We start from the raw sequence: 24,451 nt of genomic DNA, 5'->3' as shown, positions 1-24,451 counted from the left end.
AACCCTTACAGAAGCGGTTGATGTAGAACACACTTTACCAATTTAATTACCACTCCTGAAGAAGACTCCAAAAATCTGAGGTCCACAGTTATGCTTTAACTGCAGTTGGAAAATTTATTGCAGAGTTGTAGCAAGTACAGATTTACAGATTAAAATTACCTTTCATAGGATCAAAAGGATAAGTGATTAATAAAATAAAATAAAAATCAGAAAAATCAGAAAAAGGAAGGGTAAATCAATTGTAGAATGCTGCTGTTGAATATCCAATCCAAGGTAAACTTAATTTATAATCCAAAGTCAGAATAAAAGGGGAGTAAAGTCCAAATTGTAATCCAGAAAACTGAGGTCAAAAATCCAATTCAAGGGGAATAAAATCCAAAATATAATCCAAAACTCGAACAGAAGAGAGAGGGGAAACAACTTGGCTTTGTAGTCTTGTCCTTTTCTACTGAACTGTAATCCTCTGGTGGAAACACAAAACTTTGTACAAAGTCTTAATGTCTGTCAAGGTCTACAATACTTGCAGGGTTAGATCTTAGGAATCTTCAAGCTGGAAGTTGCCCATGCCATGGGCACTAACACGCCCCCGTACCATCACAGATGCTGGCTTTTGAACTACGCATTGGTAACAATCTGGATGGTCTTTGATTTCCAAAAACAATTTGAAACGTGGACTCATCAGACCACAGCACACTTTTCCACTTTGCGTCTGTCCATTTCAAATGAGCTCAGGCCCAGAGAAGGTGGCAGCGTTTCTGGATGTTGTTGATGCATGGCTTTTGCTTAGCATGGTTGAGTTTTAACTTGCACTTGTAGATGTAGCGACGAACTGTCTTAGCTGACAATAGTTTTCTGAAGTGTTCCTGAGCCCATGCGGTAAGATCCTTTACATAATGATGTCAGTTTTTAATGCAGTGCTGCCAGAGGGATTGAAGATAATGGGCATTCAATGTTGGTTTTCGGCCTTGCCGCTTATGTGTAGAAAGTTCTCCAGATTCCCTGAATCTTCTGATTATATTATGGACTGTAGATGATGGAATCCCTAAATTCCTTGCAATTGAACATTGAGAAACATTGTTCTTAAACTGTTGGACTATTTTTTTCACGCAGTTGTTCACAAAGTGGTTATCCTCGCCCCATCTTTGCTGGCGAATGGCTGAGCCTTTTGGGGATGCTCCCTTTATACCCAAACATGACACTCACCTGTTTCCAATTAGATGTTCTTTGAGCATTCATTCATCAACTTTCCCAGTCTTTTGTTGCTCTGTCCCAACTTTTTTGAAATGTGTTGCAGGCATCCATTTCAAAATGAGCAAATATTTGCACAAAAATAAAGTTTATCAGTTTGAACATTAAATATCTTTGTCTTTGTGGTGTATTCAATTGAATATAGGTTGAAGAGGATTTGCAAATCATAGCATTTTGTTTTTATTTACATTTTACACAACGTCACAACTTCATTGGAATTGGGGTTGTAATAAATTGATTAATATTATTTAAAATAAAAAGTAAAGCAATAATTGAAGCCAAACAGAAAACATGCAGAGATTTGACCTTCAGGACCACTGATGTTGAACGTCTTATGAGTCTTACCTGTTGCTGGTTTTCTCTCTGAGAGTGGAGGCGAGCCTGGATGCATTCCCGGGTCTCCTGGAAGGCCTGCCTCTGGGAGCCCTCAGCCGGGTAGTGAGTGCACACACCAACAATGTTGGTGCAGGAGAAGATGAGAACATTGGACACTATCTGTGAACAATGATAACAGGACAATTTAGAACAGCAGCAATTACAGCCTCAGTAACACAATAACGTGAATTTGGAGTTTCCTTGTGAGTCATCAAAGGCTTTTACTAAGCATTTGATTGTTCACATTATTATTTTTATTATTACTATCTGTGTTTGTTCCACAGGTAGCCCCAGTCCTACCAAAGATGCTAACGGGGCATGATACAATGGGGAAAAGCAGACAGTCTCTTTTTGTGGTTTTACAGCAATGTGAGTGTCCACTATCATGGTTTGGGGGGCCCAAGATTATATTCTGTCATACGGCCAAAGTTTGCAGTGGCGCCACTGGCTGTTAACCTGGAATCAACTGTTTGATTTGGATTTGTATCTTTACGCTGACTTCATATCCTGGTTGTATGACAGTGTCTGTTTGAGGTAAGTAGTGGTGGGCATAGTTCAACTAATCTGATACCAGATAATTATTGAAGCTTTTGCTAGAGGATTAGCTTTTCAGATAAGATTTAAAACCATCATCGGACCAATTATCTTCTGATAAATTAAGTTCCAATAACTTTCAGTCCGATAGCATTTTTTTTTTTTTTTTTTTTGCTGGTAAAGTGAACAAAGTCAGAGGGCATGTTTTAGACAGTTCACTCGCATGGCATAAATGTTTTATTATTGCTGTTAACAGCTCTCCCTGCATCCCACAATCAAGTTTTATGTCTCTTTTTTAAGGCCTTTCAGAATATATATGCTATAGTAGTGTTTTATTAGTGTAATAAAGGTTTACAATTAGAAATAAGGAAGGAAAAAGTAAAGCAAAAAATAATTTTCTGTTACTGTCCTGTTCATTCTGGGGTTTTTGTGAATTCTGTTTAGATTTAAATCTTATTTATATATTTCCTTTTTGCTTATTGGATGTTTTGTCTCAGCTGTTGGTGTCTGTCAGATATCCTCCCTTGTGTGCTTTCACCTCCCTGCTGTGTTGTACACGTTGTCTCCACCCTTATGGCCCAGTCACACGGCACTTAATGAAGGGTGACGAAGCCCTGACGAAACAAGAAATCTGGACCTTTGTTGACTGTTGTTGGCATCGTTTAGCCTTCGCGCAGCTTCGTTCCTGCAGCTGGAGCTTCGTCAGGATTTTTAAACTGTTGAAAAATTTGAACGAAGGGCAACGAAAACCTCAGTTCGTCTGTGTTTCGTTTTGCTGTCGTTCTTGACGTTTTTTAATCGTTTGTGTTGTTTTTGTAACGTTATTGTTTAATTTGACTTCGTTGGAGCAGCTGAATGTTTTCACACAGTGCAGAAGCCGGTTTGTGAGCGCTGAGGCTGCTGCTGTGTTCATGTACCGTCGGAAATTACAGGGCAAACTCAGCCTGCTTGCTTGGATTTTTTTATCTGTGTGGGGGTGCAGCTTCAATGGGCTCAGGCACATTACATAGGCCAGAATTAATCTTTTGTGTGGATATAATTAATTATTTTGCCACAAGCAACTGTTGAATTTGAAACAACGAAAAAGTTGTGTAATTTCCGACGGTACTTGAATGCAGCATCAGCGGCAGTAGGAGCTGCTGCGTGCGCTTATTATGTTGTATTAAATATAACAGTATGAGTGTAGGAATGATAATCCAGTCCTTCTGTACATGTGGCAACGGGTAGATGAATAAAAAATGATGATATAAAGAGCTGTTCTGGAAGGAAGAATTCACGTTGTGGATCAGTGATCAGCTGGTTGAATAACCGCACACGTGAGTCAATGCGCGCGTTCAAACGCACTGATTAATTTACTGCTCTGATATATTCAATCATCTTTACACATATATTTATATTTATTCTCCCTTTTGACAGTTTTCTTTTACAAATCAATATATATGATAATTCAGCGATACAGCAGTGACCACGGCGCACTTTTTTTTTTTAATTGGAGCACGACGGAGTGCGCAGAGTGTCGACTGACAGTGTGGATTCTGATGATGATGGAGATAATCCCTCTTTTGTTCTGGACAAGGAACCAGAGCAGGTGGTCCATCGACATGCACACAGATCTCCACAGCTTCTGTTTGCAGTTTCTCCAGGACTCAGGTGCTATGAGCGCCGTCCCAGCGCCGATTCCTGGAGCAGAAACACACTGCTGCAGCTGTGGCTCCAGGCGCGTTTCGTCGAGATCGTGAGCTTCGGTTTTGTTAAGTTCCTCTTTCGTCCCTTTTGCGCTCTTGCTTCGCAGACTGTTCTGTGATAAAAGCTCTTTCGTCCACCTTTTCTCAACGAATTGTGACGTTTTTTACTTTTTCCCTTCGTTCAGGAATCGTCGTGTGCCGTGTGACTGGGCCATTAACCTTATCTGGTGTGTCAAGTTGTGGTTAGGTCTGTTCTGTCAATGTCATCTAAATTCTCCCCAGTCTGTTGCATGTGATGTCTCTTTTTGTCTGTCTCCTTCATTTGTGATAAAACACCCTGTTGCTTTCTACTTTGCAGTATTTGTCACACTCTTTTTTCTGTGATCATGTCTTTGAATTTTTGTGTTGAGTCTGTCTGGTTGTTAGTGGTTATTTCTTTTGTCTCTGAGTGTGATCACCTTGCTGTTTAGGTCTTAGTTTTTATGTTGTAGATTCACTAGTCATTTGTGCAGTTCATGCTTTAGTCACCTTTGCTTATGTTAGTTCTTTTCTGTCGCCATCTTGTGTTTTGTTCTTTTATTACTACTTGTTGAAGCCAACTTTGATGTCACACATGTTTCCAATTACCTGTGACTACCACACCTGTGCAGTTATGTGTTTGTGTATTTAAACCACACCCTTGTCTTCTTTGTTTTGCGGGCTCATTGTGGTTTGTTACCTCTTTCCTGTGTTGCCAGTGGTTCTATCGAGTTGTGAGTATTTGGTTAAGAGTTTTTGGTCCTTGTTTTGTATTTTTGAATGCTTCTGTCACGTTCCTAATTCCCTTTAACCTGAGAGGTTGGAATTGTATTTTTGTTGGACTTGTCACCTCCTTGGTTTTTGTGTTTCACCCTTGTTTTTTGGATGAATAAATGTTGTTTTTTTACTTCACTTTTGAGTCCTCACTGACCTGCATTTTTTGGGGTTCTATTCAGATTGATTGGCATTACCACAACAGAAATGAGCCTGCCAAAACAGAACCTTGCAGGCAGTTTTCCTGATCTGGTGACCTTCAAAAGATTCGGTGAACAATTCCGCCTTTGTTTTAATTCTTTTCATTGTTGTTCCAACCCCAAGAAAAAGAGGGCTTTTTTGAATCAGACCTCCGTATCTCTGAAGTCCAGCCTTCCACCCCGGCCATGCCTACACCTCCAACAGACACACCCTCTGTTCCTGATATAGCAGATCTGCACAGCTTCATTAAATCCACTCAGGATATCCTCTCTTCTGTTCAGAGTTTAGCAGAATCCAACTCAGCTCTGCATTCCCTTTCCATCACTATAAATAAACTACTGATAAAATTACAGTCACCGGCCATTTTTCATGAAGTGGTCTCCAGAACTATTGCTCTCACAGCCCTCAGACAGGCCTTGCATAATCTGCACACTATCATTACCCTTCCTCCAGACAGTCCTCATTCTAGCATTCCAGCTAGATCTGAGTTCTGAAATTTTAACCCCTTCACTGCCAACAAGGTCTCCCACTCCATCACAGCCAACCTCAGAAACCAGCTAATCCTCCACAGTCGCCACCATGGTGGCATGGGTGGAGCTGGGAAAAGGATGAGGAAACGTCGGTCCCGGGAGGATCATCGGCGAGCTACGGAGGCTTCGGACCTCTCATCAATGCCAAACCTGAACAAGAGTTCAAACTCCCCAACTGAGCAGTCTGGGGACTATGGGGTGGATGTGGGGGACAGTAACGTCTCTATTTTTTGTTGCAGTTCCAAACTGGCAGTGGTGACTGAGGCAGTCTGCACAGTTTCAGCGGACATCTCCATGGAATTGCCGACCCCAGCATCGGAGCTGTCTCATGAACTGGAGGACGGCACAGGGGCCACCATCCACCCGTCAGCGCCATCAGTGGAACCTGTCCTGCCGGAGCCCCTGTGCACCTGTACTGGACTGACTCTCGGCTCCAGGTGGGAGGGGGGTCATGTTAATCACTGTGCCTTATGTTACAGGCTGGAACAGGAGTCGGCAAACAAGGCCAGTCTCCTTCTCAATGGTGTCGCTGGAGAGCAACTTGCTCCAGAACCTGATGATGTCACAGAGGAGCTGTCCACCTCCATGAATGACAGTAACGCCACAGGCCCTGACAGCCTTCTTCCTAATGACGTCACAGAGGAACATCTTGTTCCAGCACCTGATGACGGCACAGAGGAGCGGTCCGCCTCCATGCCTGGGAATGGCACCATAAACCCGTTTGTCACAGTAGCAGAGAGCAGCACAACAGTGCTAAGCCACCCCAAGGCAGCCATGATCAGAACAGAGGTGCCAGCCTCCAAAGACGATGCAGAGGAGGAGGTCGCCAAGGTGCTGTCAGCTGTCGCATTTGATGACGTCACCGGGAACCATCAGCTCCAGCATCCGAGGACGACACAGCGGAGGTGGAAATTGAAGTGTTTTCAGCATCCACCACGTCCAACATCTCAAAGGAGCTGTCAGTTCTCGCAACATCTGCTGTCATCCCAGAGCATTTGTTCTCCACTTCAGAGGATGATGGTGGGGCGGGGCTGGATGTCCCCACTTCGGTATGCAGCAGTGGAGTGGGGCTGGACGCCTCTGTCCTAAGCACAGAAGAGGATGCCCGAATGCTGCACGTTCACCCATCTGCTTCCTCCTGTACCTTCGGTCAGCCAAGTACACGCTCAGCCTCTTCGTCTATGAACTCCTGCCGGCCAAAGAGCCGGAACCCAGTTCCTCTTGTGTTTCGTCCCCGGCCAAGCGTCCCCATGCCGATCTTCACCAGATCCCTCCATCAGCACCTGGGCCAGTCGTCAACTTCAGCGTCCTGCTTTGGCCAGCTGCCCGGCACTCCGTTCGCTCCCACTTTCTATGGGGGCCAGATTTTTTGGTCTGTTTAATTCATTTCTGTCTCATGGCTTTCTTAGTGCTTTCCTCCTGCGGTTTTCTGTGTCTTGGTTTTTTCTTGTGTACCTGTTTTGGTTTTCTGTTTTTTTGTCCCTGGTTTTTCTGTTTTTCTCCTGTGGTTTTTGGCCGGGGTTGTTTTTGAGCTGTCGGGAGTCAGCTCTTGTGGGGGGGGGGGGGGGGGGGGGGTTCTGTTACTGTCCTGTTCATTCTGGGGGTTTTGTGAATTCTGTTTAGCTTTGAATCTTATTTATATATTTCCTTTTTGCTTATTGGATGTTTTGTCTCAGCTGTTGGTGTCTGTCAGGTATCCTCCCTTGAGTGCTTTCACCTCCCTGCTGTGTTGTACACGTTGTCTCCACCCTTAACCATATCTGGTGTGTCAAGTTGTGGTTAGGTCTGTTCTGTCAGTTGTCATCTAAATTCTCCCCAGTCTGTTGCATGTGATGTCTCTTTTTGTCTGTCTCCTTCATTTGTGATAAAACACCCTGTTGCTTTCTAGTTTGCAGTATTTGTCACTCTCTTTTCTGTGATCATGTCTTTGAATTTTTGTGTTGAGTCTGTCTGGTTGTTTGTGGTTATTTCTTTCGTCTCTGAGTTTGATCACCTTGCTGTTTAAGTCTTAGTTTTTATGTTGTAGATTCACTAGTCATTTGTGCAGTTCATGCTTCAGTCACCTTTGCTTATGTTAGTTCTTTTCTGTCGCCATCTTGTGTTTTGTTCTTTTATTACTACTTGTTGCAGCCAACTTTGATGTCACACGTTTCCAATTACCTGTGATTACCACACCTGTGCAGTTATGTGCTTGTGTATTTAAACCACACCCTTGTCCTCTTTGTTTTGCGGGCTCATTGTGGTTTGTTACCCCTCTCCAGTGTTGACAGTGGTTCTATCGAGTTGTATTTGGTTAAGAATTTTTGGTCCTTCTTGTTTTGTATTTTTAAATGCTTCTGTCACCTTCCTAATTCCCTTTAACCTGAGAGGTTGGAATTGTATTTTTGTTGGACTTGTAACCTCCTTGGTTTTTGTGTTTCACCCTTGTTTTTTGGATGAATAAATATTGTTGTTTTTTGACTTCACTTTTGAGTCCTGACTGACCTGCATTTTTTGGGGGTTCTATTCAGATTGATTGGCATTACCGCAACAATTTTCCACACACGTTTATTCAAAACACCCAGCAAACTATAATAAACAACTGTTTTGACACTTTATAAAGGTAATTTGAGGTATTGTGTGAAAGACTGTACAACAAAAAGGTTCAAGCAATAAACACAAATGCACATTTTGAACAATATATACAAAATGGTCTATACGTTTTGTTTGTCTTCATCTCAAAGCAATTTCTGTCAGCACAAAGGTCACATCACAAACTTCTACTTCTAAACTGATTGTGTGTGTGTGTTCTCTCCTGCTCTGAAAGCAGCTTTCACACTTCAAAGCCATGGCCCCTCCCCCTCGCTCCATTGATATGGTAAACAGTGCTTTACGCTGGAGCGAGAGAGCTTGCCACAGGCTTATCCAATAACATTCACAGGCAAACTAGTGGAGCAATCCTGATACTCACACACTCTTTGTTTGAGCACGTGAGATTGTCATCAGAGGCCCTCCATCTGCTCACTTTCACAGTTCGCTGTGCATAATGGTGCAGGGCGCACTGGAGCCAGCAGCCAGGGGGCTATTCAAACAGGCCAACTAGTAACACATCACTCCTAAAAACAATCTTTGGTTTATCACTGGAGGTGAATCTGCCCTACGATTGGATTTTGGAAAACCATGTGACAGTAAACCAATTGGACACTCACATTGTGCACGTCATCACACAGCTTCTATGAGGACTACAAAGATGGTGGACGGCTGGCTTGAAAGTCCGCAGAGTTAACGTTTCAGCAAAAAACGTTTCTATGTTATACCATTAAAAAGTTATTTATAATTTAGTAAAACTTGGTCTCAGCCGTCATATACAACGGCGTCGGCCCCAGAGGGTTAACAGTCAAAAACGGCTGGCTGTCGCTTGCTGATATCATTAAACGCAAAACATGATTGACTGGTCAACGCAGGGGAGCACTGTGGGTAGTGTAGTTCAGGTTCACTTTGGATGTTAGTGTTTCCGTCCCTTGTCCCTTAGAAATCTGCTGCAAAACCCATCATATATCGTGCAAAAAGAATTATTTAAATATCTAAAGGACACTGGATTACTTCATCGCATCTAAACAAATGACTATGGCTGCCAGGAGTTAAGGTTTTGTAAAATCTCAGCGATCACTCACCAGCCCCGTAGGTGGCGGTAAATGCACCTTAAGCTGGTGCCGTCCACCACTGGATCCGAAAGAAGAAGTGTTATCGTCCACTCGACACAAAAACAAAATGGACTAATTTAACATTATTTTATTTCTTTTTGGCTGAAGGTATTGCCAAGACTTGGTGAGAGAGAGGAGCTCTCACGGCACAGCTGTGTACAGAGGGACGTTTCTTCATCACTTAGACTGTTTTGGATAATCTCAGGACGATTATTTTTCAGATGAATCCCACTGAAACTAACAGGTAAAAATGTATATTTACTACGTGTATTCTACTCTGCCAATCAATGCATTAATGAACGTATTTCAGTTGTTTAATTCGCAGGTGAAAAAAGCAGAAGCTTTTAGGTCATAAATGACGGTCAATACCGAGATAAACTGTGACTTCTAATACTGTTTTACTGCTTTTGAAAGATGATGACAGTGTTTGGGGTTTTATTTTTTATTTATTCATTTTTCATGTGTTCTTTGTGTTTGTGATCCTTGAATTTACCCAGCAGCCCCTGCAGCGCTTAAAGTGAAACTGGTTTATCAAATGAAATCAAATCAAATCAATTTTATTTATATAGCGCCAAATCACAACAAACAGTTATCAGAAGCCAACAGTGTAATCTGTAATCTGATGAAGAGTCATGGGGGGAGAGGGGGAGCCAGAGCCTGTCCTAGCAGTCACAGAGCATGAGGTAGAGTAGACTGTGGACAGGATGCCAGTCTATCATAGACACTTGATCATAGCTTTCATTTCCCAACAGGATCCCTTTTGCAAAAGATGCATTCATTACAGATTCTTAAACACATTTCTGTTTGAATTCTCTTTAATTCTCTGTATCATGAGTTAAAAAGATATTGTTCCACCACAGACTCCTGTCAAAGTCCATAAATATTCAGAAACACATTTTATTTTAGTTACCACAGATTGTTGCAGACATAAGACAGAAGAACAAGCCTTCAGATTCATTTTGGGAAAATTTACATCCACATCTTATAAATGATGATGAAATACAACTCGATAAAGGGGTGATTTATGAAGTTCCCTCATAACTAAAACACTATGGGCATAATTTACTAAGATATCAGAGTGATAAATTGTGTGGGCTATCCCACCTTTTGAGCGTTGGGGTGGAGACAGTTTGTAGGTGATTTACTAAAGCCCCTTTCACACCGGGCTTGCATACAGTTGCATTGTGATGTGTATCGCGCAGATTTGGAGTAGTCCCTGTCTAGGCTGGTGTACAATGGTATATGGTTGTATTCCTAGTCTTGGTTATGGTGCGTTTACAAATAATGATGACACGTCACAAATGCCACTAAGTATCCGTTGTTGGCTGCCAATCACAAATGTGATGATTTGGGGCAGAGGCATCAGGTACATCTGTGACCTCTTACCACATGTTACGATTAATGGCACGTGTTTCTGGCAAATTATCACGAAGCATTACAGTCAAAAAAATTGTCTCACACTGCTGCGCATAACAGTGCACCATTACGTTCTGTCACAAATTTGTCAGGAATGTTATGAATCAGGCAAATTGTCTCCCCACCCCCCCACCCCCATATTCATCCATCTGCTGCTGAACAGTTCAGATTGCTCCAGATTGCTCCTCAACATCCAGATGAGTCCACAGCAGAACTTTGTGATTGCATGTTTAGTTGGTCTCTGTGCCATAGAGTTGCCCAGACAGGAGGAGGAGGAGACGGCGAGAGCCAGATTCGTTCTCCAAAACATCATTTGCATTTCACAGTGTTTTCTTTTGCAGGATTTTTCTCAAAGTTTTCACAAGTTCATCATTTCCTTTGCATTTCACAGTCTTTTCTTTTGCAGGACAATTAAGTACATATTACCAGTCATCAGTACTCTGTGATAGTAATAAAGTTCTGTGTTATCATCTTTGAGACTTGCATTCCACATTTTTTTTTATTTTGCTGGAAAATTGAGGAGCAGTACTTCACGATAATAATAAATTTAGGTGTTATCATCTTTGACACTTGAACTTCATAGTGATTTATATAGCAGTAGATTAAATGTCAGTTTTCAGAAGTTATTGTTTTCCTTTGAATAAAATAATGTTTCATTTAGGTGGACTTAATACTTGATCACAATAAAATTATGCTGTATCATCTTTGGGACTTGCATTCTTTTTTTTTGCAGGAAGTTAACTATACATTGCTATTCTTCATTTATTCCAGATACCAATAACGTTATGTGTTATAATATTTGAGACTTTTATATCAGAGTGTTTTATTTAGCAGAAGTATAATTCTTATAGTTTACATAAAGGCTGTCATTTATTGTGAATTTCACTGTATGTTACATAGTACAAGTCCTGCAAAATATAATCATCATATAATCATATAATCAAATATAATCAGTCCTGCAAAATATATATTGCAGGACTGATTTTATATATACGAGGTCTGTTGGTTTGGAACCAAGATTTTGCTGGTTTACTAGTGTGCTTGGGGTCATTGGCTTGTTGAAACACCCATTTGAAGGGCATGTCCTCTTCAGCATAAGGCAACATGAACTCTTCAAGTATTTTGACATATCCAAACTAATCCATGATACCTGGTATGCGATATATAGGCCCAACACCATAGTAGGAGAAACATGCCCATATCATGATGCTTGCACCACCATGCTTCACTGTCTTCACTGTGAACTGTGGCTTGAATTCAGAGTTTGGGGGTCGTCTCACAAACTGCCTGCGGCCCTTGGACCAAAAAAGAACAATTTTACTCTCATCAGTCCACAAAATGTTCCTCCATTTCTCTTTAGGCCAGTTGATGTGTTCTTTGGCAAATTGTAACCTCTTCAGCACATGTCTTTTATTTAACAGAGGGACTTTGCGGGGAATTCTTGCAAATAAATTCGCTTCACACAGGAGTCTTCTGTCACATCACTTACAGGTAACTCCAGACTGTCTTTGATCATCCTGGAGCTGATCAATGGGTGAGCCTTTACCATTCTGGTTATTCTTCTATCCATTTTGATAGTTGTTTTCTGTTTTCTTCCATGCGTCTCAGTTTTTCTTTTTCTTTTTTGTCCATTTTAAAGCATTGGAGATCATTGTAGATGAACAGCCTATAATTTTTTGCACCTGCGTATAAGTTTTCCCCTCTCCAATCAACTTTTTAATCAAACTACGCTGTTCTTCTGAACAATGTCTTGAACGTCCCATTTTCCTCAGGCTTTCAAAGAGAATAGCATGTTCAACAGGTGCTGGCTTCATCCTTAAATAGGGGACACCTGATTCACACCCGTTTGTTCCACAAAACTGATGAACTCACTGACCAAATGCCACACTACTATTGTGAACATCCCCTTTTCTACTTTTTTTTTTTTACTAATAGCCCAATTTCATAGCCTTAAGAGTGTGCATATCATGAATGCTTGGTCTTCTTGGATTTGTGAGAATCTACTTAATCTACTGGCACCTTGTTTCCCATGTAACAATAAGAAATGTACTCAAAACCTGGATTAATCTTTTTAGTCACATAGCACTACTATTATTCTGAACACTACTGTACGTAAGACAAAAGGAATCTTCTTTTCTAAAACCAACCAGTGTGTGAGTGATGAAATCATTCTAAAAGCTGAGAGGAATGACATTGTGAGGGAGTTTAAATATCTTGGAGTAGTAACTGATTCAAATCTTAATTTTAAGTCACATATGAAAAAAAATGGCCAAAACCATCAGATATAATCTGATACATTTTAGACATATTAGAGGCTGTCTCTCAATGGACGCTGCAAAAGCCTTTGTGCATGCTATGAATTTTTTCTCATTTGTCATATTGTATCACATGTTGGGGGCAGGCTGGAGAAACAACTATTAAGCCACTGGAATCTCTGTATAAACAAACCATAAAAATGCAAGATAAAAAATCTATGCAATATCACCACTGCGGGATTCTAGAAAAGCTTCATCTGCTTAGTTTTGAGAATTATAAACTGTCTTCTAATTTGTTTCTTACGTTTAATGCCACGTTCACACCAGGCGTGACGTGAGCGACAGCAGCAACAGATTGCCATGTAATCCCTATGGAAGGGCGCGTTTTGGCGCCAAGCCGCGCAGCGCGACAGACACGAATGAAGTGACGCGAGTGAAGCAATTTTGAGCGGTTGCCGTGTTTGTGGCACAATATTGCATCGCGTTGCCCTCGTCCCCAAGTTGAAAAATCTGAAATTTTTCGTCTTGTCGCGCCACGATGGCCAATCAGGGACTGAATATGTAGTGATGTGAGATGTCTGGGGAGTGTGACTGAGTTGGATGTGAACATGTCCTGTCTCTGATAGCCAGCCTGTGAGCAGGACTTGTGTCCATTTTGTGTTGCAGGTCTCCCTTGGCGGTGGAACCTCGTGGGTCCCGGCTCTTCTCTGGTTAGGCGTCTCCTACCCTCGGGTCTGCCCACGCGTCACTGAGTTTTGTGACTGACAGACTAAAAGCATATTTGGTTGTTTGTGCATTTTTGCAGAATAAATTATTTATTCGGACTTCCTATTGGCCGTTCATTTACGCCCCCTGGCGTGGGTCCGTGTACTTCACTTTCCCAATTCAAACGACATGAACAGGAAGCGATCGCAGCTCGCAGAAACTCCCATTGAAAATAATGGAGAAACGACCTGAGCGTCTGACATTTTTACACAAAACAAACACAGTAACAACGTCTAAAAACCCAGATAATATATCCAGGAGAGTTTTAGGCACAATATACAAAGAGTTTTATGTTGCGATGTTGATGTTGTTGTCCGTGTGCAGCGGTGTAAGTGCAGCCTGATCAGAGTGTCTCTGCAGTTCTCAATGTTAATGACAGCGCACCTTTTTTGTTTGGAGCCGGAAGTTGAAAATCACATGATGCGTCACATCACACTTAACAACCGGATACTGCTACACTGCAACACTGCTAAACTAAAATGAACCACAATAACATTTAAAACCTCAAAACCCCAAACTTCCATGGAGAACTGCAGCACAATGTCCATTGTTTGCTGGTTAGGTAAAATTGCTAAATTCTCATCAAATATTTGTCCAATCAACTTTCTGTTTTCGCAGCGTTCATCCTTGACCCAAAATACATAAGTATTCCAAACGGCAAATGTCAGCTCTCCCGTTTCGCCATGAAGCCATATACACGCACACGCTCACACAGAGTGTGGCTATTATAATACAGAAATACTACTCAGGGCTATACACTTTGCTCTAGAGGTCACTTGTCATCCCGGGCAAGTTGGGGGCCAGATCTACTTGCCACATGACAAGTAAATCAATTTAACCAAATGATATATATGTAAGGATTAAACAACAAGAAGCCGTGCATTACACGGTTTTAATGCACGACGCGGAGTCTGAAACACTACTCCGCGAAGTGCATTAAAACCGTGTAATGCACGGCTTCTCGTTGTTTAATCCGCTTATACCACGGTCCCACACAGTGAGCTAACAAACAAATATTTATTTAAGTTAACAGAACTTGATAAAAATGTGCGAGTATTTGGGACTATTTTATGTTTTGTCTCTGAGCACTTACCAAGTCTGTGGGCTCGCGCCGCAGCGGGCCACTCACACCGCCCCTCCTCTCTCTCTCTGATGTGTCGCGCTGTGACAAACTCTGTCAAACAGGTCCAGAAACTACACTCGCTGTTGCTGTTTTGATGAGGCGCGCTCAGCCGCCCGCAAGGATAGAACCGTTCTCTCCTTCTTTCCCGTCTTCAATCTTGTCCAGTTCGTCCGATGTTAAATCTTTACGCCGTTGCTTTTGCTGTTCTTCTTGTCTGTTCTCCTCTTTCCATTCCTCAAATGTTTTATTTTGGCCAACAATATTAAAATTCACTTGGAAATCCAGGTTTTATCGCGTTTCTGTCATTCACTTGTCAAAACACAGCTGATCTGCGCCAACTGTTTGGTGCGTTGCTATGGTGACGACCAGAGCGGAGTGATTATTACAGTGATTTAACTCGCCAAACTACGTGTGCGTATACACGAAAACAATGCACGCCAGTTAGACATGGAATTCTCACTGACCGTGGTATAAATATATATACACTCAACAAAAATATAAACGCAACACTTTTGGTTTTGCTCCCATTTTGTATGAGATGAACTCAAAGATCTAAAACTTTTTCCACACACACAATATCACCATTTCCGTCAAATATTGTTCACAAACCAGTCTAAATCTGTGATAGTGAGCACTTCTCCTTTGCCGAGATAATCCATCCCACCTCACAGGTGTGCCATATCAAGATGCTGATTAGACACCATGATTAGTGCACAGGTGTGCCTTAGACTGCCCACAATAAAAGGCCACTCTGAAAGGTGCAGTTTTATCACACAGCACAATGCCACAGATGTCGCAAGATTTGAGGGAGCGTGCAATTGGCATGCTGACAGCAGGAATGTCAACCAGAGCTGTTGCTCGTGTATTGAATGTTCATTTCTCTACCATAAGTCATCTCCAAAGGCGTTTCAGAGAATTTGGCAGTACATCCAACCAGCCTCACAACCGCAGACCACGTGTAACCACACCAGCCCAGGACCTCCACATCCAGCATGTTCACCTCCAAGATCGTCTGAGACCAGCCACTCGGACAGCTGCTGAAACAATTGGTTTGCATAACCAAAGAATTTCTGCACAAACTGTCAGAAACCGTCTCAGGGAAGCTCATCTGCATGCTCGTCATCCTCATCGGGGTCTCGACCTGACTCCAGTTCGTCGTCGTAACCGACTTGAGTGGGCAAATGCTCGCATTTGCTGGCGTTTGGCACGCTGGAGAGGTGTTCTCTTCACGGATGAATCCCGGTTCACACTGTTCAGGGCAGATGGCAGACAGTGTGTGTGGCGTCGTGTGGGTGAGCGGTTTTCTGATGTCAATGTTGTGGATCGAGTGGCCCATGGTGGCGGTGGGGTTATGGTATGGGCAGGCGTCTGTTATGGACGAAGAACACAGGTGCATTTTATTGATGGCATTTCGAATGCACAGAGATACCATGACGAGATCCTGAGGCCCATTGTTGTGCCATACATCCAAGAACATTACCTCATGTTGCAGCAGGATAATGCACGGCCCCATGTTGCAAGGATCTGTACATAATTCTTGGAAGCTGAAAATGTCCCAGTTCTTGCATGGCCGGCATACTCACCGGACATGTCACCCATTGAGCATGTTTGGGATGCTCTGGACCGGCGTATACGACAGCGTGTACCAGTTCCTGCCAATATCCAGCAACTTCGCACAGCCATTGAAGAGGAGTGGACCAACATTCCACAGGCCACAATTGACAACCTGATCAACTCTATGCGAAGGAGATGTGTTGCACTGCATGAGGCAAATGGTGGTCACACCAGATACTGACTGGTATCCCCCCCAATAAAACAAAACTGCACCTTTCAGTGGCTTTTTATTGTGGACAGTCTAAGGCACACCTGTGCACTAATCATGGTGTCTAATCAGCATCTTGATATGGCACACCTGTGAGGTGGGATGGATTATTTGAAATTGCTGGCTAAGGCTAAGCGTAAATTTGGTAAAATTGTAATTCACGTCGGCAGTAATGACACTCGGTTACGCCAATCGGAGGTCACTAAAATTAACATTGAATCGGTGTGTAACTTTGCAAAAACAATGTCGGACTCTGTTGTTTTCTCTGGGCCCCTCCCCAATCAGACCGGGAGTGACATGTTTAGCCGCATGTTCTCCTTGAATTGCTGGCTGTCTGAGTGGTGTCCAAAAAATGAGGTGGGCTTCATTGATAATTGGCAAAGCTTCTGGGGAAAACCTGGTCTTGTTAGGAGAGACGGCATCCATCCCACTTTAGAGGGAGCAGCTCTCATTTCTAGAAATCTGGCCAATTTTTTGGGATCCTCCAAACTGTGACTGTCTAGCGTTGGGACCAGGAGGCAGAGCTGTGGTCTTATACACCTCTCTGCAGCTTCTCTCCCCCTGCCATCCCCTCGTTGCCCCATCCCCATAGAGACGGTGCCTGCTCCCAGACCACCAATAACTAGCAAAAATCTATTTAAGCATAAAAATTCAAAAAGAAAAAATAATATAGCACCTTCAATTGCACCACAGACTAAAACAGTTAAATGTGGTCTATTAAACATTAGGTCTCTTTCTTCTAAGTCCCTGTTGGTAAATGATATAATAATTGATCAACGTATTGATTTATTCTGCCTAACAGAAACTTGGTTACAGCAGGATGAATATGTTAGTTTAAATGAGTCAACACCCCCGAGTCACACTAACTGTCAGAATGCTCGTAGCACGGGCCGGGGCGGAGGATTAGCAGCAATCTTCCATTCCAGCTTATTAATTAATCAAAAACCTAGACAGAGCTTTAATTCATTTGAAAGCTTGTATCTTAGTCTTGTCCATCCAAATTGGAAGTCCCAAAAACCAGTTTTATTTGTTATTATCTATCGTCCACCTGGTCGTTACTGTGAGTTTCTCTGTGAATTTTCAGACCTTTTGTCTGACTTAGTGCTTAGCTCAGATAAGATAATTATAGTGGGCGACTTTAACATCCACACAGATGCTGAGAATGACAGCCTCAACACTGCATTTAATCTATTATTAGACTCTATCGGCTTTGCTCAAAAAGTAAATGAGTCCACCCACCACTTTAATCATATTTTAGATCTTGTTCTGACTTATGGTATGGAAATAGAAGACTTAACAGTATTCCCTGAAAACTCCCTTTTGTCTGATCATTTTTTAATAACATTTACATTTACCCTGATGGACTACCCTGCAGTGGGGAATAAGTTTCATTACACTAGAAGTCTTTCAGAAAGCGCTGTAACTAGGTTTAAGGATATGATTCCTTCTTTATGTTCTCTAATGTCATATACCAACACAGAGCAGAGTAGCTACCTAAACTCTGTAAGGGAGTTAGAGTATCTTGTCAATAGTTTTACATCCTCATTGAAGACAACTTTGGATGCTGTAGCTCCTCTGAAAAAGAGAGCTTTAAATCAGAAGTGTCTGACTCCGTGATATAACTCACAAACTCGTAGCTTAAAGCAGATAACCCGTAAGTTGGAGAGGAAATGGCGTCTCACTAATTTAGAAGATCTTCACTTAGCCTGGAAAAAGAGTTTGTTGCTCTATAAGAAAGCCCTTCGTGAAGCTAGGACATCTTTCTACTCATCACTAATTGAAGAAAATAAGAACAACCCCAGGTTTCTTTTCAGCACTGTAGCCAGGCTGACAAAGAGTCAGAGCTCTATTGAGCTGAGTATTCCATTAACTTTAACTAGTAATGACTTCATGACTTTCTTTGCTAACAAAATTTTGACTATTAGAGAAAAAATTACTCATAACCATCCCAAAGATGTATCGTTATCTTTGGCTGCTTTCAGTGATGCCGGTATTTGGTTAGACTCTTTCTCTCCGATTGTTCTGTCTGAGTTATTTTCATTAGTTACTTCATCCAAACCATCAACATGCTTATTAGACCCCATTCCTGCCAGGCTGCTCAAGGAAGTCCTACCATTATTTAATGCTTCAATCTTAAATATGATCAATCTATCTTTGTTAGTTGGTTATGTACCACAGGCCTTTAAGGTGGCAGTAATTAAACCATTACTTAAAAAGCCATCACTTGACCCAGCTATCTTAGCTAATTATAGGCCAATCTCCAACCTTCCTTTTCTCTCAAAGATTCTTGAGAGGGTAGTTGTAAAACAGCTAACTGATCACCTGCAGAGGAATGGTCTATTTGAAGAGTTTCAGTCAGGTTTTAGAATTCATCATAGTACAGAAACAGCATTAGTGAAGGTTACAAATGATCTTCTTATGGCTTCGGACAGTGGACTTATCTCTGTGCTTGTTCTGTTGGACCTCAGTGCTGCTTTTGATACTGTTGACCATAAAATTTTATTACAGAGATTAGAGCATGTGATAGGTATTAAAGGCATTGCGCTGCGGTGGTTTGAATCATATTTGTCTAATAGATTACAGTTTGTTCATGTAAATGGGGAATCTTCTTCACAGACTAAAGTTAATTATGGAGTTCCACAAGGTTCTGTGCTAGGACCAATTTTATTCACTTTATACATGCTTCCCTTGGGCAGTATTATTAGACGGTATTGCTTAAATTTTCATTGTTACGCAGATGATACCCAGCTTTATCTATCCATGAAGCCAGAGGATACGCACCAATTAGCTAAACTGCAGGATTGTCTTACAGACATAAAGACATGGATGACCTCTAATTTCCTGCTTTTAAACTCAGATAAAACTGAAGTTATTGTACTTGGCCCCACAAATCTTAGAAGCATGGTGTCTAACCAGATCGTTACTCTGGATGGCATTTCCCTGATCTCTGGTAATACTGTGAGAAATCTTGGAGTTATTTTTGATCAGGATATGTCATTCAAAGCGCATATTAAACAAATATGTAGGACTGCCTTTTTGCATTTACGCAATATCTCTAAAATCAGAAAGGTCTTGTCTCAGAGTGATGCTGAAAAACTAATTCATGCATTTGTTTCCTCTAGGCTGGACTATTGTAATTCATTATTATCAGGTTGTCCTAAAAGTTCCCTAAAAAGCCTTCAGTTGGTTCAGAATGCTGCAGCTAGAGTACTGACGGGGACTAGCAGGAGAGAGCATATCTCACCCGTGTTGGCCTCCCTTCATTGGCTTCCTGTTAATGCTAGAATAGAATTTAAAATTCTTCTTCTTACTTATAAGGTTTTGAATAATCAGGTCCCATCTTATCTTAGGGACCTCATAGTACCATATTACCCCATTAGAGCGCTTCGCTCTCAGACTGCGGGCTTACTTGTAGTTCCTAGGGTTTGTAAGAGTAGAATGGGAGGCAGAGCCTTCAGCTTTCAGGCTCCTCTCCTGTGGAACCAGCTCCCAATTCAGATCAGGGAGACAGATACCCTCTCTACTTTTAAGATTAGGCTTAAAACTTTCCTTTTCGCTAAGGCTTATAGTTAGTGCTGGATCGGGTGACCCTGGACCATCCCTTGGTTATGTTGCTTTAGACGTAGACTGTTTCATAATTATTGTATGGCCTTGCCTTGCAATGTGGAGCGCCTTGGGGCAACTGTTTGTTGTGATTTGGCGCTATACAAGAAAAAAGTTGATTGATTGATTGATTATCTCAGCAAAGGAGAAGTGCTTACTATCACAGACTGGTTTGTGAACAATATTTGAGGGAAATGGTGATATTGTGTATGTGGAAAAAGTTTTAGATCTTTGAGTTCATTTCATACAAAATGGGAGTGTTGCATTTATATTTTTGTTGAGTGTATATATATATATATATTCCCCCCCCCCCCCTAGATATAGCACTTTGAACACACTATGAACATTTCTCCAGTGTATTTTAACATATCAACACACTCCACATGCTTTCAAGTGGCCCTGAGGTGACACTAGAGTTTCTGAACTACTGCAACCTAAAAGGTCACTTTGTGAGTCACACCTTTGAAGAAAGACAAGACCACCATGGAACACAAAAGGAATAAAAGCATGTTCAATTTTTAATCCTGTACTTCAAAAAAAGGCCAAAAAGGATTTTTTTTTCCTCCAACATCTTTCGGAATGTAGAACCTGCTTTTCAACACAAGGAAATTGACAGCATGTGGCACCTTTCATCTCAACATTCTACTCCTCTTTACCGTTAGCTGGAAAACAGGAGACAAATTCATATTCAATAATGGGACAGGACACACTTTGACCACAACTAAATGAAGAAAATGTCAACTTGTTGAAATCTGTTTGCACACACGCACGCCCACATTTAATGTCAGAGGAGGTGAAAACATTCAGTCTCCAGCTTCACTGTAAGGCCTCAGAGCTGGCACTGCCTTGTGAAAAAGAAGTAAAACAATGCTACAAATATCCTGAGCACATAAACCATGTCACTGCAGAAGCCCTGAACTTACAGAGAAAAATCAGAGGATTGAGCAGGCGTCCCCTCGTCTGGATGAAATATGACACAGCAGACAAAAAGGTCCAGGAACAAGCTGTCCTTTACCGATCAAGGCCTCCCACAGACTCTACGGGATAACTCCATTTATACGCTCACATTTACAGTGGTGCTGTGACACACTGACAGAAACATACATCAAGAGGAAAAAATAAAGGACATGCACTCTACATTAGTCTTGCGCAGCTTAGGGTTGCCACCCGTCCCTTAAAATACAGAATTGTCCTTTATTTGACAGTTAACTGTTGCATCTCATATTGAATCAATATGGGATGTAAATTGTTCCATGTTTTCATAAATGTAACACACACTCACAAACTAATCAAAACTGAATAATTAACAAAATAAAACACAGGAAATATTAAGGGCTGCCAATGTCATCTCTGTACCTCACATCGGGTCCTGTAGCGAAGACCTAACGCGAGGTACAGCGGACAGACCTCAGACTTTTACGTCTGCATCTCCATGTGCCCACCTTTCTGGTCCTGTCACGGGTTGCCTGGCATGTCTACACCCGAAACGCTACCACATCCACAGAAGCAAAAACATTTGCAAATGTACCGACATGAGTAGGAAAAGTCGAACCCCAGGCTTGACGGTGTTAGTAGCAATGGGTAGGCAAACAAGTATTTTTATTTTTATTTCCTCTTAAACTAAAAATGTCCTCACTTTAAAGATTAAAATTACTGGTCTGTTTTCCGACTTCAGTGACTGCTTTATTAACAGTTTTGTGTTAATAAAGCTGTTAACATTCTCTAACAACAAATCTCTAGAACAACAAACAGAAAAAAAGACACTGTGTCAAGGATTTACATTTTTAATGACATGGATGTTTTCTGTCATCTCAATTACAAACGCAAGGGCTGAAGGGACACATAAACATAAACTGTTGAACCATCATCTGGATTACAAATGATTTTACATGAATTACACACTTGAATGAAGTCCAGAAATTCTCAGTAACTTTATTGTGAAAAGTTGATTATGCCAAGGATGTTCCTGCATGGTCAGTGTCAGTTCAAGCAAGTTTCTTCACAACTTCATTTTATATTTTCTAAATGATGTAACGTTGATTACAACAATCACACACGAATGGTGAAACTGTGGCACGAAGAAAACTGAGGAGCCACATGATATGAAAGCTGGTTGGTCCCAGCATGCTCCCTGACACGAGTACTACTTTGCCTTGTTTGGAGTTTTATGACAGTTGGGTTCCTTTTTTGCTATATAATTTTTTTTTTTTTTTTTGCTTCATTAGAGAGAGACTGTCCCAAAAGTACGGGGTTCTGACCCCTCCCTTTGTGTGTGTGTGTGTGTGTGGGTGGGGGGGGGGGGGGTCAGTTCCATTTTGACCTCTCAGAACTAAAAATACACCTTCTTTCATTATATACTGATCAGCTGTCAAAGAAAATACTTGTTTTGTAATTTTTTAATCAATAAAGAGTTGAATGGTTGTACTTTCAGAGCAAATTTTGAGACTCCCAGCTATAGGGGAGGGAGGCCACAACTGTTTTAGCCGCCTCAGAACTAAAATACACTTATTTACAATATACTGACCTGTTCAAATCTGAAGCAAACATTTTTCTTCTTCTACTAAGGTGGATTAGAACTTTTTGTGGTACACAGCACAAACCACTGGACAGGAGGAACCTGTCCAAAATGCAGCTCTTTCAACCAGACGTGTGGTGCTGTGACATGTCAATCATCTGTGTCCAATCAGATTTCAGGGGAGTCCAGTGAAACCCCGGCCTCCGTTCTAACTTCACCTATACCAGGAAGTGTTCAACATTTCCTGTTTCACTGCGACTGAGAATTCAGCACTTCCTGTTTGAGTGTGAGCTTGCCACTGAGTTCCCGTGAGATTCCATGGGATCTCGTCTGTCAATCCAGTAAGTGTTTGACATTTGAACATTTCCTGTTTTACTGTGGATTTGAATTTTATCACTTCCTGTTTAGGATGCCCTGTACCATGAGTGAGCTTTGCGCTGCTGCTTCGCTCATATTTTATTTATATATATATATATATATATATATATATATATATATTGATTATGCGATGTGTGCTGTTATTGGTGTCGATATGATGAGGAATTTGAGTTTAGTGATTATTTTAAGAAGTCTGTGTTTTGCTGTTCTGCTCACTTTGTTTTGTTTTTGTTGTGATAAATGTTGCTTGCCTCTACTGGTGGTTGGCTCTCACTGCGGTATTGTATCACTTCCTGTTCCGGAGCACAGCGGTGTTTTTCTGTATCTGTTAGCTGTTTAATCTGCGCAGTTAGATTGATCTAGTTATCTAGATTACGATTTGTTTCCCAGTGTAATCTTTACGTGCCTTAACTAAAGCACTCCTTCTGCTGAATCACCTCTAAATTATTTACACATTATTCACTTTGCGTGTTTTTAGGAATCCGCTAGCTTAGCGTAGCTACTAGCTCTTAGCCGATTTAGCATGGCGGCTTCTCCTGTCTCTCCTGCACTTTTCTGCTCTGGGTGTGAAATGTTTAGTTATTCCTCGGCCTCCTTTAGCAGTAACGGTACTTGTAATAAGTGTAGCTTATTCGTAGCTTTGGAGGCCAGGCTGGGTGAATTGGAGACTCGGCTCCGCACCGTGGAAAATTCTACAGCTAGCCAGGCCCCTGTAGTCGGTGCGGACCAAGGTAGCTTAGCCGCCGTTAGTTACCCCCTGGCAGATCCAGAGCAGCCGGGAAAGCAGGCTGACTGGGTGACTGTGAGGAGGAAGCGTAGCCCTAAACAGAAGCCCCGTGTACACCGCCAACCCGTTCACATCTCTAACCGTTTTTCCCCACTCGACGACACACCCGCCGAGGATCAAACTCTGGTTATTGGCGACTCTTGTTTTGCGAAATGTGAAGTTAGCGACACCAGCAACCATAGTCAATTGTCTTCCGGGGGCCAGAGCAGGCGACATTGAAGGAAATTTGAAACTGCTGGCTAAGGCTAAGCGTAAATTTGGTAAGATTGTAATTCACGTCGGCAGGTGTGTAACTTTGCAAAAACAATGTCGGACTCTGTAGTTTTCTCTGGGCCCCTCCCCAATCAGACCGGGAGTGACATGTTTAGCCGCATGTTCTCCTTGAATTGCTGTCTGTCTGAGTGGTGTCCAAAAAATGAGGTGGGCTTCATAGATAATTGGCAAAGCTTCTGGGGAAAACCTGGTCTTGTTAGGAGAGACGGCATCCATCCCACTTTGGATGGAGCAGCTCTCATTTCTAGAAATCTGGCCAATTTTCTTAAATCCTCCAAACCGTGACTATCCAGGGTTGGGACCAGGAAGCAGAGTTGTAGTCTTACACACCTCTCTGCAGCTTCTCTCCCCCTGCCATCCCCTCATTACCCCATCCCTGTAGAGACGGTGCCTGCTCCCAGACTACCAATAACCAGCAAAAATCTATTTAAGCATAAAAATTCAACAAGAAAAAATAATATAGCAC

At 41.9% G+C, this 24,451-nt stretch overlaps 1 protein-coding gene across 1 annotated transcript in view; it reads right to left on the bottom strand.

The window, feature by feature from the left end:
* The window catches only part of adcy5 (adenylate cyclase 5), a 365,757-nt gene that overhangs the window by 301,354 nt on the left and 39,952 nt on the right, over positions 1 to 24,451 (bottom strand). The window contains 1 exon segment of the mRNA XM_034185849.1: positions 1,594 to 1,743. Coding sequence (XP_034041740.1) covers positions 1,594 to 1,743 — 150 coding nt within the window.

The sequence above is a fragment of the Thalassophryne amazonica genome, chromosome 14, assembly GCF_902500255.1.
Source record: "Thalassophryne amazonica chromosome 14, fThaAma1.1, whole genome shotgun sequence".
Classification (NCBI taxonomy): Eukaryota; Metazoa; Chordata; class Actinopteri; order Batrachoidiformes; family Batrachoididae; genus Thalassophryne; species Thalassophryne amazonica.
This window is presented reverse-complemented; position numbering and strand designations above follow the sequence as displayed.